The 19,993-nt window shown below is 33.7% G+C and overlaps 1 protein-coding gene and 1 pseudogene across 1 annotated transcript; one reads left to right on the forward strand and one right to left on the reverse strand.

Annotated features, from left to right (window-relative positions):
* The first annotated feature begins 1,413 nt into the window (after window positions 1-1,413).
* LOC110737728 (pentatricopeptide repeat-containing protein At5g38730-like) lies at window positions 1,414-7,033 on the forward strand. Its single transcript, XM_021918058.1, has 2 exons — window positions 1,414-3,810; window positions 4,572-7,033. Exon 1 carries the CDS (start codon window positions 1,886-1,888, stop codon window positions 3,647-3,649), a length of 1,764 nt encoding a protein of 587 aa, XP_021773750.1. The 5' UTR covers window positions 1,414-1,885; the 3' UTR covers window positions 3,650-3,810; window positions 4,572-7,033.
* Window positions 7,034-15,898: 8,865 nt separating this feature from the next.
* On the reverse strand, window positions 15,899-19,702 carry LOC110737484 (annotated as a pseudogene).
* Window positions 19,703-19,993: the final 291 nt, after the last annotated feature.

The raw sequence follows: 19,993 nt of genomic DNA on the forward strand, positions 1-19,993 counted from the left end.
GGAGTATATAATTATACGTGGAATGCTCCTTCGGTTTGAAGAGTATAAACCATTGGACCATTTGAGGAGTCCACCATATATTCTCTTATTGATAATTGAGGGTTAAATAAACCCAATTTTCGTCTACATAAGGTTCACAAACCCACCAACAATAAGAGATTAACAATTCGTAGATAAAAGCTGTAGAAATCACCAAACCGTAGGTTTATGTCTAGCAACAATTGCAAACATTTAAACGTCGGTCTAATCGATAAGTACAAGCCCTATGTGTCCTCAACAAACTGACAAAATTCCAGCACGATTTTGACGGATGATTTTATGGCAATAGAAAAGTTGTTTTGTGAAAAATCGAAAATGAAGAAGCTCTCAAACCCCTATTCTTTTCTCTATTTCTTTTCTTGTTGTCCCTCTACCTTTCTTATTGCTTTTGATACCACAAATAAACTCTCCCAACTACAAGCTTATTTTTTAGAAGTCAAATGTCTCAACACTTGGATAAACACATGAGGTCCCTTTTGGGCTCAAATTACAAAATTTATACGTGTCACTTATATGGACTAGATCGATATCAATTATGCATAATAGATTACTCGTATGAAATAAATTAAGGTGTCGTTTGGTTCACATGGAAATAATAAGAATTTTCCCCGAATTACAAATTTATGGGAATTAAATTCCTATAAACAAATCCATGAGTATTTCCTAAAATTGTTTGGTTAATAATGAGGGAAATCTATTACTCTATACTAATCGTTGGAGCATTATTATCTAATTTTTATTGTTATGCAAATTTTTCTACACACTTCAAATCAATTAATCAACATACTTCATTCTTTATTCATCATGGGTTGACTATTGACTTACATTTATATAGAAACTTCTCTATTTTAATTACTTTTCCATATTATGTTTTTAAAATCAAGCATAGTCGGGCATTATCCAGTAACTTTCTATGAGAAATTCTAAAAGGTCTCACATTTTTGTCAAACAAACAAGCTCTAAGAGTTTAAAGAACAATTCGAAACACAAATCACCCTAAATTACAATGACTACTACAATAACGCTCTAATCTACAGTACTATATAAAGAGAAAGGGGTTCTTGGGTAATAAATTTGCTCTTTCCCAAAATGCCCTTCTCAATTTGCAAAATTACATCTCTTATTTTTTTTTTAGGAAATTACCTCTCTCATCTACAATTAAAAATTAAGATTTTTTTCTTAAAAAAATTACCTATCATGATTACCCTATAATAATTGTTCCACTTCTTCCACATAAAATTATATCTTCAATTGCTCACACTCCCCATTAAAAAAATAAAACTGCTCTTAATTTATTTATTTATTTTTTTGTGGGAAAAATTCCTCCTAAATTTGCTCATTTTTTTTTTTTATTTTTTTATTTTTTTTTATCTTCTTTCTTTCTCATGCTTTTAGTAAATATTTTACCTGTATTATTAGGTTCACAACTCCTAATACACATGACTGATGTTTTTTTTGGGTGATTTTAGATTGATGGCAGCATGGGTTAATTTCTATTTTTTTTCCCATCTAATTTCTTATATGGTACACGCACTATAAATTTGTGTTCCTTTAAGGCCTCAACCAAATATTCAACGTTGAACCACTTATCAGCCTAGCTCGACCCGTAAAATCCGGTCACTTCGTTTTTGTTCAAAAACGCACTCTGCTGCTCACCTTCACGCCAAAATCCAAAACAGAAAAACACTTGCACACCAACTGTTTGACAAAAAGCCTAAGAGAAGAAAAAAGAGAGCAAGCTTCAAAAATTTTCAATACCTCTCTTTCATAGAACAAATCACTTCTCCTTCAATTAAAAGCAAAGGAGCTTTTTTTCAATTGGATACATTGCAATTGTAAGTCAATCATGCCCAATTTAGCGTCTTCTGTTTCTAGGGAAACTAAATCCATTAAAATTCTATGTGCAGTTGTATTAAAGGGTAATTGGAACCAATTTTTAAAACCCCAAATTGGTTCTAATTTGAGTTCAGTAAAAGTTGAGAAAATATTATCACATCTTTCATTAGATTATTATGATTCATGGGTATTTTATGAATGGGTTGAAAAGATTCCTGGGTATAAGCATTCCCTTGAATTTACTTGGTCTATGATTCATTTGCTGACAAAACACAACCATTTTAGAATTGCACAGAATTTGCTTCAGAAAATTGCTCTTAAGAATTATTTATCATCCCCCACTGTTCTGCATGCCCTTGTGGGTGCCCAACATGAACCGGGTTCGAGTTCGCAAATTTTGAGTTGGTTAGTGATATATTATGCTGATTCTAAGATGACCCAGGATGCTATTCAAGTGTTTGAGTACATGAAAATTGATAGGATTAAACCTCATTTACATGCTTGTACTGTACTTTTGAGTTCTTTAGTGAAGTTGGGGTTGACTGCTACCATGTGGAAAATGTACAATAAAATGTTGAAACTTGGGATTGATCCTAATATTCATGTGTATAATGTGTTGCTTCATGGTTGTTGCAAGTCTAAGGATGTGGAAAAGGCGGAACAATTGTTGCATGAGTTGGAATTGAAGTGTATATTGCCTGATCTTTTCACCTATAATACACTGATTTCTTTGTATGTGAAGAATGGTAAACACTATGAAGCTTTGTCTGTTCAATACAGGATGGAAAATGCTGGTGTGGCACCCGATATTGTGACTTATAATTGCCTATTATTTGGATTTTGTCGGGAAGGTAGGATGAGGGAGGCTTTGAGGCTTTTTAATGATATCAAGGGTGCAAAACCTAACCTTGTGACATATACCACTTTGGTTGATGGATATTGTCGAGCAAATGACCTAGAGGAAGCATTGAGGTTGTGCCAAGTAATGGAGGCTAAAGGTGTCTATCCATCAGTTGTTACTTATAATTCGATTCTACGCAAACTTTGTGAACAAGGGAGGATACGGGATGCAAACAAGCTTTTGAATGAGATGAGCGAGAAGAAGGTAGAGCCTGATAATGTTACTTGCAATACATTGATAAATGCTTATTGCAAGATAGGAGACCTGGAATCTGCCTTAAAAGTCAGAAACAAGATGTTAGAGGGTGGGTTGAAGGTTGACCAATATACTTTTAAGGCACTTATACATGGTTTCTGCAACGCTAAAGAGATAGATAAAGCAAAAGAGCTGCTTTTTGATATGCTTGATGCGGGTTATTCTCCAAGTTTTTGCACTTATTCTTGGATTGTAGATGTTTACTGTCACCTGGATAATGAAGAGGCAGTAGCAAGACTGCCAAATGAGCTTGCAAAGAGAGGTCTATTTGTTGACATCTCAGTGTATCGAGCTCTTATTAGAAGTCTGTGTAAAAAAGACAGAACTGAATGGGCTAAAAGAATTTTTGATTGTATGGAAGAGAAGGGAATGAAGGGAGACAGTCTTGTATACACTAGCTTGGCATTTGCCTACTTTAAAGAAGGGAAGAGAAGGGAGACCTCAGAGTTATTAGATGAGATGTACAAGAGGAGGTTAAGTGTAACATTAAGAATATATAAATGTTTTAGTGTTTCAAAAGCAAGCAAGAGCAACTTAATAGAGGTCTTTTGGAATCACTTGTTGGAAAGAAAGCTAATCTCAAAGAATGTTTACAAGCACATGCAAGACCTAAATTGACCTCCCATTGAGCTGAGTGACTTTTGTATCCTGGCATTTCAATGCAGCATGTCGAAATTGGACAGGGATACCCTGTTCTGGGAAAGAATGACAGGATATAAGTAATGTTGCTCTGTGTTCATTCAAGCTTTCTAGCTCAACTACCTTCTATACTGGTGTAGGTAATATAAATTATTGTACTACCTAACTCAGTACAGTTATTACGAAATGATTTGAAGTTATAAAGATGTTCTCTTTTATTTAATAGAAAATTATTCAAAGTCTAGAGTAAATTTTATGGTGTAGTACTTTGACCACCGTCAAAACGGTCCTGTCCTTGTGTCTTTGTGAGCTTTGCTGTTTTCACTGTATCAAACCTAGAAGAAGACATTTTTTTATTTTATTTTAGTTACTACGTATTTATTTATTTATTCATTTTTTATAATAGTCATTTTCTGGGATCTCTACGAACAATTGGTATGCTTAAAGTTTTTTTACTTTGTTTTAAAGCTTAAATTCGTTTAATTTGTTATGGAGTATTTTGTATGCGGTAAGGAATTGTTGTTGTGTCATACTCAATTACTCATCTAGCTCCATGGCTAAATTTGTGATAAAACCACGAGTCAATAGGTGCTACTCGTATTAATTTTTAGGTAAAATCACATTTCGGTAGTGTAGTATGTCAATAGTATGAATGACTATGGTAGTATTACTAGTATATATGTCTTAAATGTATATTTCTGATTGAATCTTATGTACAAATTTGCATGTTCTATTTCGTTTAAGAATTGTTACTTTTTTGTGTCAAAAATGGAATTTTTACTCCTTGTTAGCTTCAATGGCAGCAAGGAGTTGCTGTATTGTTTCCTATGTTGTTATTTGCTAAGTTTTTAATAGTACTTTCTGTTTTTGGAGTATGTAACTGAAATTCTTTCCTTATCAGGTATTGTGTTGATCAGTGGTTTCTTCTAGGTGACCAAAGCACCAAACTATATCATAACTTGTGGAAGAAAGCCAAGAAACTTTCAAATGGGGAATCAAGATAGTAACAGATGATTCAGAAATATGCTCTTACAAGTCTTTTACCTATCAAGGTGTTCAATAGTGTCTTCATGACTGTGTTTACATATATGGTCAAGGTGCGAAAGATACATACATAGCTAAACTTGTAAAGATGTGGGAGTCAAAACAGGAGCAAAGAAAGGGAAAGTTATATGGTTTTTCTGCCCAATAGATGTATGCAATTCCTTAAGGAGTACAAGCCATTTTGGAATGAGCTATTTATGGCTTCTGGTGAGGGCTAAGGAGTTTCCAACATTATTCCTCTGGTAATTTCTCCTACCTTCTTTGTTCACTTTCCTAGTGATTTCCCATGCCTTGCAAGCTAACAAATTGTATTTTGGGAATCATTGTGAATGCTTCACTTGTCAAATTTATGCACTTTATGTGTCCAATGAATATATATTGGTTGAACAAAATTAGGCAGTTTTGTTCTAACTACTCCAATTTGCTTTATGTGTCTATTTAACATTTCCCTTGTTTTTGTTATTCGTAAGTGAAAATTCTCTTTCTCTTGGAAGAGATCTTGTAGATGTTGTAATAAGGGCACATATCCAAACGAATCAGTAGGCCCAATAGCCATACTGTAGTCAGAACTTTTATGGTTGGATGAAGCTATTGATTGCTGTAAGCAAATGATGTATATCATTAATCAACCTTGTATAGGTCTAGCTGTCCAATCTATGGACATGGTGAATCAAAGTTCATCGAGACTTTGTTAAGAGCAATGTTTTTATTCCCTTTTGGCAAGCCGGGTATAATTTTGTCTAATACTAGGACGCTCCCTGCAAGAACACTCTGTGAATATGGATAGGGTTACATGGTCCAAATGTTTTAAAAGAAATTATGAAAATTATCTTAGTTTTCTCCCCTTTTTGTATATTAAGCTATTGGGAAATCCAATGTTGCACGTACTGCAAAAGTGCAAAGGATAGAAGGAACACTCTTCTATCTAAATCAGATTTGGCCAAGGCTAACTACTATGTTTCCCATATCCTTGATGTTGGAGATCTGAGGATATTAGATATTCTGATTAGTTTCCTGATATCATTGACAAGATAATAGGTTAGTGTAAGCTGTATGGTTTTTATATGTCTTAGTTAGATTACTTGTACTTTAGAGAAATCTTGGTAAAACGTATAGGATTTCTACTTGGCTTCAGTTCTTATTCTTTTTTTTTTTTTCCCTTCTTTTCTCATGGTATATTGACATTGAAGTGACTTTCTTGATAAAGACCGAATCAGGTTTATTGCAAACAATGCAATAATGGCATCAATGGGAAGTCAAACTTGTTATGGTTGGGTTTGTTGAAAATGTGAATTTTCTTACCTAGGAGGGTAATGATTTTTCGCTGTGTTTGCTTGAGTGCAAGAGTATATGAGTTAGAGTTTTACGGACTATTACTAGAAGAGCGCTTCTTGCTAATTTATTGCAAGACAATAAAAAGCTACCTTCAGAAAAGTAAAAATTCAATGTTCTCATACAAGATTTTACCAAGAAAAAACTGTAGTTGGTCTTGCACTCTTGCCCTTGACGTTTGTAATATACCTTCTATTTGAAGTGTTTGGATTTTATGTTGATTCTTTATATTCTGTTGTCCACAAATCATATTATATATGCTTGTAATGTTAATATCTGTAATCTTTTCTCTTTCGTATTTTAATGAGCAGGCAGTTGGTTATTTTCTTTATTGTTTTGCAATGTGTTCTTTATAATCTGTTATTCTATTCATCTCTTGAAATTATCTGAATTTATATGTCTATCTTTCTGATATTTCACAACACAACACACCACATGTACAATTTTTTTTCCTTTTTACCTGCTTTACTTTCTAATGGCGGTTATAGACAGTTATGTTCTCTCTTGTTATATACAAGCAGACATTTTATGTCTTACCATTGAAATAGCAAACATTTTCTTAAGTCCATGTGTATGCCTAGCTTGTTCTACTGTTTGTTTTGAACAGTGAGTGACCATTTAGCCCTAATTTACTGGATAAAAAGAAGATTCTGCCCTTGCGTGATGCTGCAATATTAATATTATCTTGAATGTTGACTAAGATATGGGAAGACCTCCATGTTGTGACAAAGAAGGTGTTAAAAAAGGGAATATGGGATGAAATGGGCAAGCCTGAAACAACTAGGGATAAGATGTTACTTGAGCCTGAACAAGAATGCATAGAATTATAGAAATATACACGAGAAAAGTTGATGTGGCTAACCGGTCTAGAGCTCAGCTACAACTGGCTATATATTGATGATCAAAGGCAGAACTTGCAGCCATTTATTCTGCAATTGGAGAACTACCATTACATATCACATATATAATATTTGCTATGATTTATTTGAGAACTTGGTAGGATTATTAACCTTTACTACTTTTTAGAATGCTTGATCAGGTGTCTAATTTTATAATGCTTTGTGTGATTCCTCAGACTTGTGATGTGTCTAAGATACATTTCTTTTCAAAGTGGTTTGCATGCTACTTTTGGCAGTATAATTATTAAGATACATTATCACTTTAAATCAGCAAGTTACCTTGTACTATCGGCTTATGCTCTATTTCCAAATTTGCTTGTTATGGATCAAAGCTCCCTTCTTCCAGGCTTCTTACAACTTCAATCCACATCTGAAGCAGTGACATGGTTTAACCAATGGATCAGCAATGTTACCAGCTATTCTGAGTTTTCCGTATATGCTCCATCCCGGTGGAAGTGCATATGATGCCCACTTGCCCAGTGTTCACATATTCATTTTCATGTCCGTCTATTGTAAATAGCTCTAGCTTACCTAGTATATCTCTCACCAGAATCAATCTAAAACATGAGGTTGATATTTCGGCAATCCTTGCCAAAATTCCATTTGAAGAAGCTGGAAGCCTGGTACTGTTTCAGAAGTCCTTAGGAAATTTTGTAGGTCATTTATATCATAAGATGAAAGAATTTTTCATGTTGATGAGGTATGGAATACTTATTTTATACTACGTAATTCTGTTCATACACCCAAAATTTTCTTGACCGAACAAATTATGATTGTGAAATAGTGGAGGATACTGAATTTTTTAATTGCCAAGCGGTTCATCTTGAAATCTTGACTACAGGCTCATATTTTGGACTATGTCAAATTGAAAGTTCTTATTTTTATGGTTATCCCATAATAATATGCCACTGAATCCTGCATATACGGGCAGAGAAATGTGTTGGTACCATACTACCATGCAGTAGAAATTCTGGAAAAATTGAAGCTTAGGCTATGCTAAAATTGGGTTAATGAGTTAAGGGAGTAATAAAAGTCAAACTAGGAAAAACATAAGTGATTAGTAGTGATGATATAGGAGATAAGTTGTTTACAAATGAAATACAAGGTAGTTGTGACTCGACACTTGAGGAAAAAAGAGAGATGGAGGAATTATTACCCTCTAGGATTACTATTTACCCCCAATTTGAGAGTAATAGTGCCCTTTTTGTTACATCTACACCATCCCTGCATAATCTTTTTTTTTTTTACAATTACTCCATCAATATTTCATCCTTCTTTATATTTACTTTCATTTTCTTTAGTTTGGTTCCTATTCCCCCTCCTTATACATTACTTTCAATCCAAGCATGTCCTTAATTATTAGTCATTTGAAGGACTGAAGCATTTAGGACTCCCCCGTTCCAAACCCCCCCTCCAACCTTCCCCCCACATAAAAAAAGAACTAATTCTAATCTCCGATTCATCAAAATAGAAGCGAATGGAGGTTGATCATTATCAGATGGAGATGGAGATGAAGACGAAGAAGGATTTGTGTTATCTTTGTTAAATTTTGGGGGAATATCAGTGTATGGGGGTCCTTTAATTATAATTTCCTAGGTACTGTGTCTGCAGATATTTATGCCTGGTCTGGAAATGGAAGCTTGAAGTTTCTATTTTGCAACATTTATTTTAATCTTCTTAAAGCCGAATATTTGTAAAATTGTTACAGTAGGAGGCAAGCAGCTACAGGCCTACAGCCTACCATACATGATGATTAAGGATGTTCCAGAATATCAAGTGATGTTTTGCGGATTTTTGGATAGCTCTTAACTATGGAGTAGGTGTCTATTTCTTTGCCTGTTTGTTTACTGATAGTGTCGCTTCTATGTACTTGCCAGAGGTGAGAGGTACCTTGTCATACTATCATACGTATATCAAGTGCTCATGTTACCCCATGTAGCTGAATGTGCTCATTTTACACCATGTAGCTGAATGCGCTCATTTTACACCATGTAGCTGAATGCGCTCATTTTACCCCATGTAGCTGAATGTGCTCATTTTACTCTATGTAGCTGAATGCGCTCATTTCACCCCATGTAGCTGAATGTTCGTGCAAAGGACATTCCCCGTTAAGCATAGCGCCTGTGTATTGTATCTTTGGATTTTAAGTGTGAGGATTTCTGGAAGAAGCAGGGAATATATAGTACAAGTATTTGTGTGCCAATATTAGGTTCTACGATATTGCTAAAGCTTGTTTTCTGATATTCAGTTATTGGAATTGCGGAGCTGTTATCAATAGATATGGTTTAAGATGTCAAACAAAGGTGACTTCAGCATGAGATAATTCTTATTTTTTTTCTCTCCATTCGTGCTATGAAGTATGAACTTTACTTGAGAATTTAGATGTTGATTTAAATCACCACTTCGGATTAGTGCTGCCAGCTTATTTTTTGCTGAACACGTATTTGACATCCGATTGTTTCTTTGTGTTTTTAGGACAAATTTAGCTTACGTAGGATTTATTTCGAGATCACACGAAAGATTTTTTTATCAAATAAAAGATAAAACGAATATACTACTTAATATTATAATATTATGTTAGAGATTTTATTTATTTATTTTTTTAATTTTTTTGTAGATAATTAAGAAGAAGATGTACTTTCGAACCAAAACCTTGCACAAGTCAACATAGCCTGATTTGGGGAGCAAGATCCCTTAAAAGTACAGTGAAAGGGTAAGAAAATTCCTACCCAAAAGTGCGTCAAATGAGGATAGATCTTACAACCTCGGTTATTACTTATTGGGACTTGATCTGACAATTTTAAATTGCCAGAGTCTAATGGACTTGAGAATCTCCAATCAAAGTACCTGTATTTTACAACTTTAACACTACCCTAAGAGTTGTTCTAGATTTATTTATTTATTTTTTTCTTTGAGAGTTAAAAATGCAACAACAATTGTTGGGAGGGCTTTATGTTCAATTGGCACCTAGGAGTTTAGTGGTCTGGACTCTCGATATTACTAGATATGTTTGTATCAAACTATCAATTGTATGAAAGTTGAATTTCCTTTTTCCCTTTTTTAAAAAATTGTACTCTTTCCATTTTTTTAAGTATCTCATTGGGGGTTTTGGGACTATTTACTAAATATACTTTGACCAATGTTTGTGAATTATATATAAGAAAAAATATAGTCTTGTGGATATTTGTTAGAATCGTCTTAATGTGTAGATAATTAATATTCAATTGTTATATTTATAGCTTATGATGAATAAAGATATTATTAGTCAAAGTTTTGCATCAGTATGTATATCATGTCCCTATATAGCACTTTAAAAAAGCGGAGGAAATACATCCCTCAAACCTCAACCCTTTTAAATTACGAATACACCTTAACAGTTTGCACGATGATAATTGTTAAATAAGTCAAGTCAATGGAAGCCATCATTACATGGAAAGAGCTTACAACGAATTGAAGGCATGAACGTGCAAGAACAATAATCTATTTGGAGCCTAGGCTAATGCATGTAGTTTGCTGATATAATATATATATTGGACGAAGTTTACCTTAGAAGCCATCATTCAACACTAATCGCAATATCACTACCTAAAAGTTTTTTTCTTGTCATATTATTGTACGTGGTTGTATCAAATAATACACATGGAAAGGGCTTCGATGATGTACTTCATGGTCCTCCTTATTGGAATTATGTTGCTTCAATCTTCAGGTATATAATTCGTATTTACTTTAAATGCAGCAAATAAAAGTGCTAAACTGATAGTATTTCAATCACCCAAAAAAAGTGTAATAAGAGGGCAACAATGTAGATAAAATTCAATCATATATCTTAAGTACAGTTCTTGAAATTTTAACCGGCAAATGTAATTGACATCTTAAAAACATAAAATTATGTGTAGTTTATAATACGACTGATCATTTTTGTTTATCGTTGGCTATAGGTGTGACATGTGCAAGGACTACACTCCAAGGGCCAATGAGAATGCTATTGGACTTGCCCATGATGAGAGCCTCTAACTCTGTTGAAGCTTCTGAGGATCCTTAAGATTTTTAAATTGTGTTTAATTGGTTACCTTCCAAATATGGTCTTTGACCCAATTTGGAAAAAGTTCAGATTCTTAACATGATTTCCTTGTTTGATTTTGAATTTTATAGGACTTACTGATCCAACATATTATATCATTTTATTTCGGATTTGCAATTGGTGTTATTGTTAATTTGTTATAGTGGTCTTAAATAAAGCTACGGAGTATATATTATGATTCCTTGTAGTTCTCTATAAATTCACTTGTTTGTCATCAATATTTATTCTTTTTTTTTTTGGGATTCAAATCAATATTTATTCACTTATACGGTAACTCGGATTGTTACGCCCGCGATGCGCGTAGATAGCTAGCCCTTTAAGGAGAATTACTATTGGTGGCCTTTATGCCTTATGCATATTTGCATGGTATTTTATTATATCTATTTGCATAGTAATTTTTAATTACTTATTGATGAGACAGATTGAATAAATTAAACAAGTCATCATATAATTATACACTTGGTAAAAAACGGAGTGTAAAAAATGGAGAATCTAAAAAATGTTTTAAATATTGAAATAAACACAAATAATTAATCAATTTTGGTAATTCAAAAGACAATTTTAGGGTTTTTGAATTCAATGGGGGTATATGTAAAAGAACATTTTTATGGATATAAATGTCCACGCACTATTCATAAGAGTTTTCTTATACTTTTTAAAAGGTAGAGATCAATATAATGATACTTCCTCAATATGTATTAAAGTGCATTATTTTTGACTCTTGTACTATTCACATACTAATTTTGAATTGATTGTATGCTATTATACAAAGGATATTATGTGTTTACTCCAAATTCAGCAATTAAATTTGTATCATAACAATTGAACACTTTCTTTTTATAGATGGTAAAATTATTTCAATCAATTTGTCAATTTACCTAGTCTAAAATCTTTTTTAAATTGCGTATCAAAGTGATGCGTTGTAAGTAAATATAAATGGATGAAGTATATTTCATTAGTTAAAGTCACACGACATCTACAATTGACAATTGGCGATAATGAAAACAGATTTAACAAAATCAAACAAGAATTAATCAGGGAAGTGCTAAGAATCCAAACATTTCGGCATATTCTCGTTTCGTTGTCTCTAACTACTTTTTTGAGTGGATTCGTCGACGCTTAATTCTTAATCTTGTGAGGAACAAAATTCTTGTGATGATTTTGTAACCCTCGAATCCGAGCAATAATCAATCATAGCTATATATGTAAAATTGAAAACCCTATCAAACGTAAATAAAATCTTATCTTTCAAACGAGTTCGAAAAACCTTATCTTTCAAAGGAGATAAAAAAAATAGTCTTTTGAAGGAGATAAACCCTTTATTTTCAGGAAGACATTATTGTAGCCTAAGAATTTTTATTTTTTTTTTATTTTTATTTTTATTATTTTTTTTTTTATAAAAACAACGATTGAGGCTTTTCACCGATGAAATCTGATTAAAGCCCTTTCAAAATTAACAACGAAGGCTAGAGTTTTAGGAGAGAGAAGAGAGAGAGAGAGAGAGGAGGCTAAATCTTAACAAATAGTTTAATAACAAAAAGTATTACGAAGTAATAGAAGTACTTCCTTCAAAAAAAAAAAAAAGTAATAGAACTGACCACATACCAACTTTACCTCATACTTCCTCTTTTTTTTTTTTCCTCTCTCTCTCTCTCATTTATTTGACTAACTTCCTCTATTTTCTGATTTTTTTTCTCAAGTTTCTTTCAATTCTTCCATATTTCTCTCTATATTAATCTTTCTCTCTCTCTTTCAAATGCGTTTCCCTTTGAATTTACTTATTCCTTAGATCATATTCTTTTGAGCTTCAAAACAGATAGTAGGTGTTAGAGAAGAATTAGGAATGATAATAATAATTATTATTATTATAAATTATATTAATAATTATTATATTAATAATTATAAATTATTAATTAAGAGTAGAGAAGAGTTGAGCAGAGTAGATGTCATCAGAGCAAAGCAGAACAGAAAGATACAACTCAAAAGAATAGGGCCTTACTTGTAGACGAATAAACGATTGCCATTTTATTTAGTTTCGCATGCAATAAATTTATCATGTCAAATTTCCCGTCAATCTTCCCCCTCTCTACGGTTCCCTACTTTTTCATTAACAAGACAATTTTTATCGATTCTCTTTGTCCCTACTATTGATAAAATAAAAGAAGTAAAATGAGACATAATATTTTTGAATTTTCTTCCTTTGGTTGATTTCATTATTTCCCTACCTTTTAAAAACTTTGAAATAATTCTTATGAATAGTGTTTGGACAACCTCTCATTAATGTTGTTTGCCTATTTTTGGGAACTCTTAAGAATAGTGTACGGAAATTTATACCTTAAAAAATATTTGTTTACATATTTTCCATCATTAATGATTTAATGCTAACAACAACTATTTGTGATATGATGTCAAATATCCCGGGTTTATGGTTAGATAATGCATCTCACGCATTAGTCGTCCTAGTTGTTCAGATTATTTATTATTTACTCTCATAATAGTCAATTAACTAATAGCTTAAACATCTGCTTTATTAATAATTTCCTGGAGAAATTGGTTTTAATATTTCCAACTTCGGCTGATTTTCTTTCGATAATCTTAATTTTCAATTATTCTGGAATAATCCTAACTTTGGAGTGCATTTTCTTTTAATAGTCTCAATGACCAGTGACTTATAGAAAGGGTTATTTTTTTTTTAAGGAAAAAATGTCAGATGTCGTAATAATTGGTTAAAAAATTAAACAAAGAAAAAACAAAATATCATTAAAAAGAACTGCCCCCCACTCCCATCCTTGACCCCAGCCAACCCTTTCCCCTAACCGACCACCCTAAGCCCAAAATCGTCCGACCGCCCCACCCCAACCCTTGAAACCACCCCTTTCCTTCCCTCACCCCCGAAACCTCTCCCCTTCCCCCACCTCGGAAAATGCTCCCTTTGTTTTCCTAACCTGTTAAACGACCCCATCCGTCCCTTCCCCCACCCCAAAAACAAGTGGGGGGGGGGTGGTTTCGAGGGTTAGGGAAGGGAGGGGGCTGTTTCCCGGGGTGGGGAAGGGAAATGGGGGGTTTCGAAGTGGGGGAAAGGTGATCGGGAGGTTTCGAGGAGGTGAGGAAGGGGAAGAAAGTTTTATGGTGGGGCTAGGTTGGTCCGGTTAAGGAAGGGGAGGGGCTAGGGTTTTTTTGATTTTTTTTTTTGTAAAATTTGGCCAATCACGGCTTGACACGTGCCAAGTGACTTGGTATAATACTGTTCGAAGAAAATGCACCTCAAAGTTGGGATTATTCTAGAATGATCGAAAGATGAGATCATTTAAAGAATATCAACCATGTTGGCATTATTAGGACCAGTTTTTCCTAATTTCTTTGATTAAAATAAAAGTAAAATTTGTATGTTACCACCCACCAAATACACACATCCACCTAAATTTTTTTTTTAAATTATCATCCATTAAATTAAATAAATATTTAAATCGTCACATTTTACCTATTTCTAGTCATATTTTCGATTGTGAGGCCCACATAACGGCTATTAACAGCTAGTTTGACCTTATTCAATTTTTTGCCCTCAATTTTGTTTTACAAAACTACTCTTCAAACTCCTCCACAATTTCGAAATCAATTACCTTCAAATTCCGAGAAATTTTGCAAGCTTTAAGTTGAAGAATTCACCCACACAAGTGCAGACACTAAAGTCACACTCAGGTAAATTAAAGCTCAATTCATTGTGAAATTAGTGTTTCTGAGAACAATTAAATTGGTGGGTTTTCTAAAATTAGGGTTCCTGGTACAACTAAATTGGGATGTTTTTATGAAATTAGGGTTTCTTGTACAATTAAATTATGGATTTTATGAAATTAGAGTTCCTGGTACAATTATTTAGATTTTTTTTTAAATTAAGGTTCCTAGTACAATTAAATTGGGGTTTCTTCATAATTTATGGTTCCTGGAAAAATTAATTTGGGGGTATTATGAAATTAGGGTTCTTCATATAATTTCAAAAGTGCTTACCTTTATCAGCTTTAATGTTCAATGCAATGTCAGCAAAGGTACCCACCTTTTGGTCCCCTCTCAACCACCAAAGATGACGACTTGTCCTTCCTCTTTTCCCTTTTCCAAAAATTATAGGGTTTGGTTTCATTAATGGTGGGGAGCTTGAACAATTGACAATGAATTAATGTTGGAAGATGAAGAAATTAAATGGAAAAGTAGAGTAAAGTAGGAATAGAATAGCAAGAGAGGGAAATTGAGAGAATAGAAGATAAAAAAGGAAGGAAATAAAAAGTGGGCCCCACAGCCGGAAAAAATGACCGAAAAGTGACAAAAGGTGGTGATTTAAACATTTATTTAATTTAATGGGTAGTAATTTAAAATAAATTTATATTTGGGTGGTAATTTCAAAATGTGTGTATTTATTTATTTCAAAATGTGTGTATTTCAAAATGTGTGTATTTAGAAGTGGTAAAATACAAAATTTCCTAAAGTAAATAAAATATTACTTTCTCTATTTCTAAATTTTTTTCCTTTTTCGATTGTAGATTTTAGCCAATGTACTTATTTGATTTTCAAATCTTTAATTACTGTTAGTAAAAATTATAATTGTAAAAGTTTGATATTGTTAATTTAGACGAATCAAAATGGACAATTCTTGAATTTTCCCCCTCCTATAGTGTGAATATTTTAAAATAGTTCCTTAAATTGTGAACAGTTGTAAGATTCTAAACAAGAACTTAAGTAGAATAGTGATGAAAAATTATATATTGATCCAATTTATAGTACTACCAACTGCTTTATATTCAGTTATTATGATCTGCCAAAAGAATACAGACAGAAAACTACCTTTACTATTCTAGCAAATGCCTTCTCTGATCTCACTAGTTTGACACACCAACACAAGTATTATTTACATTTGGTTCAGAATGTACAAAGTTCACTTGGATGTGTACTTTTTCATAGAACTTATAGAAATCAAGGTCCGCAGTGTAAATTTTCATTTGGTTCTTTTTGCTTACTCAGGAAGGGGGGGGGGGGGGGGGGGGGGGGGGGGGGGGGGGGGGGGGGGAAAGCAGTACAAAGCTATAGAAATGACCATGAGCAATCAGTCAAATTCAAGCACTACTTTTCCAGGAACAATCCTTTTTTCTTTGGCCTCATGGGCTTCTCTCACTTGTACTATTGGGAATGTCTTTTCGACAGGCACATTCAGCTTCCCATGTCCAGCCAACCTGCGGATCTCTTGTAAACCTTCAGAATCAACTATACTCTGAAAAAAAAAAAAAACCAAATTATTAGAAACCATATACTAATTCAGGAGCTTGCAATTATAAGTCATCTGCCAGTGAATTAAATTCCCGAGTCCTGACTTCAGACTAACAAGACCCAAAAACTTGAGCGCACAAGGCCTTAAATTGTTCTATAGTACCCCCCCTCTCCTCCCACTTTCGGCCTTACCCAACTGATACTTAGATATTCCATTATACTCCATATTATTTTAAAGATCTGAAGCTCAACACACAAAACAGATAAATGGAAAATGGCTCAAACTCTTACGCAGCTGAAGCTCAGAATACCCATAAACCTAACACGCCCACAAATACCTAGTAGAAAAGCCTTGCTTGGAAGTATTGTTCTTCTAAGAAATGGATATTATGACATATTCCATAACCACTCGCAAGTCCATTGCAAAACAAAAAAGGTTGTGATTGTTCACAAACAGAAACTCCAAAACATCACTAATGTTTACAGCTTTTAATCAACTAACAAGATTACAAATAAATACAAAAACAAGCAAGAAATTAACCATCCAATGCATCTAGCAAATGTGAGTTTTCACACTTACAATGTTGGAAAAGTTCATTGGAATCTCATAACTACTACAGAAATGTCATCGGTGCTATTCCTGTGCAGAGCTTCCTCGATCAAAGCCTTTGCAGCTTCTCGAGCATCTTTCACATTCTTAATGCAGTCCACTGCTTCTTGGTTGTTCATTACATACAAATCATTAGAAACATTAGTGTCAATCCAAAATATTATGAACCTAACCATTGTGTTCCCATCCCTGAAATAAAGAAGAAGAAAAGACGGCCTAGTTTTGTAAGGGCTGAAGAGGATAATATGAACTAGAATTAGAACTTGGGGACTAACATGCCATATTCCATCGCTAGCCAAGAGAATGAAGTCTGTATCTTCATCTATCATCTCAATTGTAATATGTGGCTCTGAGCTTAGATGCTCTTTCATGGTCTTGTCACCAAATGCTCTTGCCACTGCAAGTTGCCCATCAACACGTGCCACGTCCCCTGAAACAATCATACGGTTTATGTTAAACAGGACATAAGCATATAATAACACTATGATCTTACTGCTGTAGCAATTAGTCGTGTAATAGCTTAAACGAAGGGTAGAATACACATCACTCTAAGAGGAACTTTGTGATAGATCATATTCATAGTAACCATATAATGACGTACCGGGGAACTTGGTGACAAAACCACCCCTGTCCTCAATATCTTTCCTTTTGCTATCTGGTTCATGATCGACAGATAGCTGTTTTGCCTTTCCATTCCGGCTAATGACTGCCCTAGAGTCCCCAAGGTTCGCCACCACCAGCTTCTGACAATTGATAAGAATGGCAGTAACAGCAGTAGAACCGCCTTTTCCCAAGTCTGCAGATTTCTCCAAAATCTTACTATCAGTTATACGATATGCTTTCCTGACAGCATTCTCAGTCTCAGTCCAAAAATCAGGCTGTTTACGTCAAGTGGAAAGAATTGAAAGAAATATAGTCAATACCAAGTAGTAAGCGCTGAGCACAAACAATAAATTTATTTCCTTAATTACACAGCAGATCAATATGGTTCATTTAAGCATAACACTATTCTACCATAAATCAGAAAGCAGTAAAACCGCTACAGAAAACATCAGTATATGGATTATTATTGAGCCATACAAAGAAACAGTTAGTACCTCTTTCAATATGTTGTTGAACAAATGAGATCTCAAATAATCAGGAACATCTTGGCTCACATGACCATCAAATATAGCGAACAGACCGAGCTCATTATCTTCCACCTGCTTAATTCAGCGAAAACATAATCCTCCATAGGATGAGCTGATTTCCCCTTGGCTGTATGATAGCCATGTGTAACATTCTTTGATATCTTACTCTTCCCTTTCCCAGTCTCAGCAGAAGATTCAGTGGAACCTTGTCCAACCTTTTCCAGCAACAAAGACAAGTATTATATCAGGATCATATTTCATGATTTACACTAAATACTTCTTTCCATGAAACAGAACAGTCGTAAAATAAAGGTAACAAATATTTCAGAAGTTCCATAGTGTCTTGATGTCGTAAATAAAAGGTTACTGATTATATATTTTCTCTTGAAAAGTATCCACATTCCATTATCTCATGTAAAAGATTATGCAGCCAAAAATGTTATCGATAATTGACCAATTCTTTAGTAATTTAAGTTACACTTGAGTATCTTCCATAATGCAACATTCCTGAAAGATTGACCATGTTGAATAGACTAACTTATCTTGGAAATAGACAGGCCTTCTAAATTCCATTGTTACAATGACTAGTGAAAAGATCAGAAACAGAATCAACAGTGGGCAACTTGGGATAACATAAGATCAACGTTTAATTTATCCTCATAATAACCATCACTTTATAAGTTTATTAGAGAGTAACAGTAGGTTTGTGAAAATTAAACTTACTGCCTATGAAATTTGGGACAAGCACTGCCAAAAAGATGCGATCACACTATAAAACAGATTGAAAAAAATAAAATAAAATTGAAACGTTATAGGTTTGCTAGGCTGCTAGGGCTCCGATACCATGTCAAGTTTGGTGTAAAGGATTTTCCTCAACTTGTATTGCTTATCAACAGGGTATATATTACAACCTAGGAGGAGCCTAAAGCCCAATCCTTTTTCATCATAGCAACAATCATAGTGTTACCAGGATACGGTGGCCATTGTGTTACAAAATTATATTGTCATCTCTAAATTACGTGTACTACATGTAAATTGAATGGCATGAAGTTCAATAACCTAGGTCAATTGAAATATTTAACCAATTACCATCATTCACACAAAAGAAATAGGAATTTTGAACATTTAAGACCTCCAATAATAGGTATACAAATGAGAGAAATTAAACAAATACGGAAAATCAAATCAACTACAGAAAATCAAACCAACAACGGAAAATCAAATCGACTATCGAAAATCAAAACAACTATAGAAAATCAAAACAATCAAGAAAACAGATGATATCAAACCTCAATTGCATTGTGTTCCGGCAACCTAATTGGCAACAGTTGGATGCCCTTGATTAAAGATTTATTAACACCAATTTCACCCTCTTGATAATAAAGTGTTTTCCCATCCAATCCCCACTAGATTTCAATTCCCTTGCAACAACAACACAATTAGAATCAGATAGAATAATAGGATCATCAAATTTGCCTTTGTTCCTTTCAGAAGGTCCAAAATAACTTTCATCCTCTGTTTATGTTGATTAAACAGACTGAATTCCAAATCTCCTTCTTTTGATTTGACCATCAATTTCACGTTAAAACGATCCTTCTTCTCTTCCTTCTGGTAATCCTTGATTTCCTTTTTCAATTGAGCATATTGTTTAAACAATAACATTTTTCTCCGAATATCCGCCATTGATGAAGTGAATTTTGGTGGTAAACGGTGGTGGTGGTTGATTTTGGGGGTTGTATACGGGTGAAAGAGAAAGGTAGGTGAAAAGGGTGAAAAGAGAGAAAGGTAAACGTATACTTGTTAAACATCGCCCACGAATTACTACATAAAACTCACAAAATATACTTGGTTTGACACTTTTGCCCATTTGTGAAATATTACCAAAACCGAAAAATTATGACATCGAAAAATTAAAATACTCGGTTTGACACTTTTGGCCATTTGTGAAATCTTACCAAAAACGAAAAATTTTGA

The sequence above is a fragment of the Chenopodium quinoa genome, unplaced genomic scaffold, assembly GCF_001683475.1.
Source record: "Chenopodium quinoa cultivar QQ74 unplaced genomic scaffold, ASM168347v1, whole genome shotgun sequence".
Taxonomy (NCBI): Eukaryota; Viridiplantae; Streptophyta; class Magnoliopsida; order Caryophyllales; family Amaranthaceae; genus Chenopodium; species Chenopodium quinoa.

Coding starts and splice junctions, on each gene's coding strand:
- LOC110737728 (XM_021918058.1), top strand. CDS start 1,886: ATGCCCAATTTAGCGTCTTCTGTTTCTAGGGAAACTAAATCCATTAAA.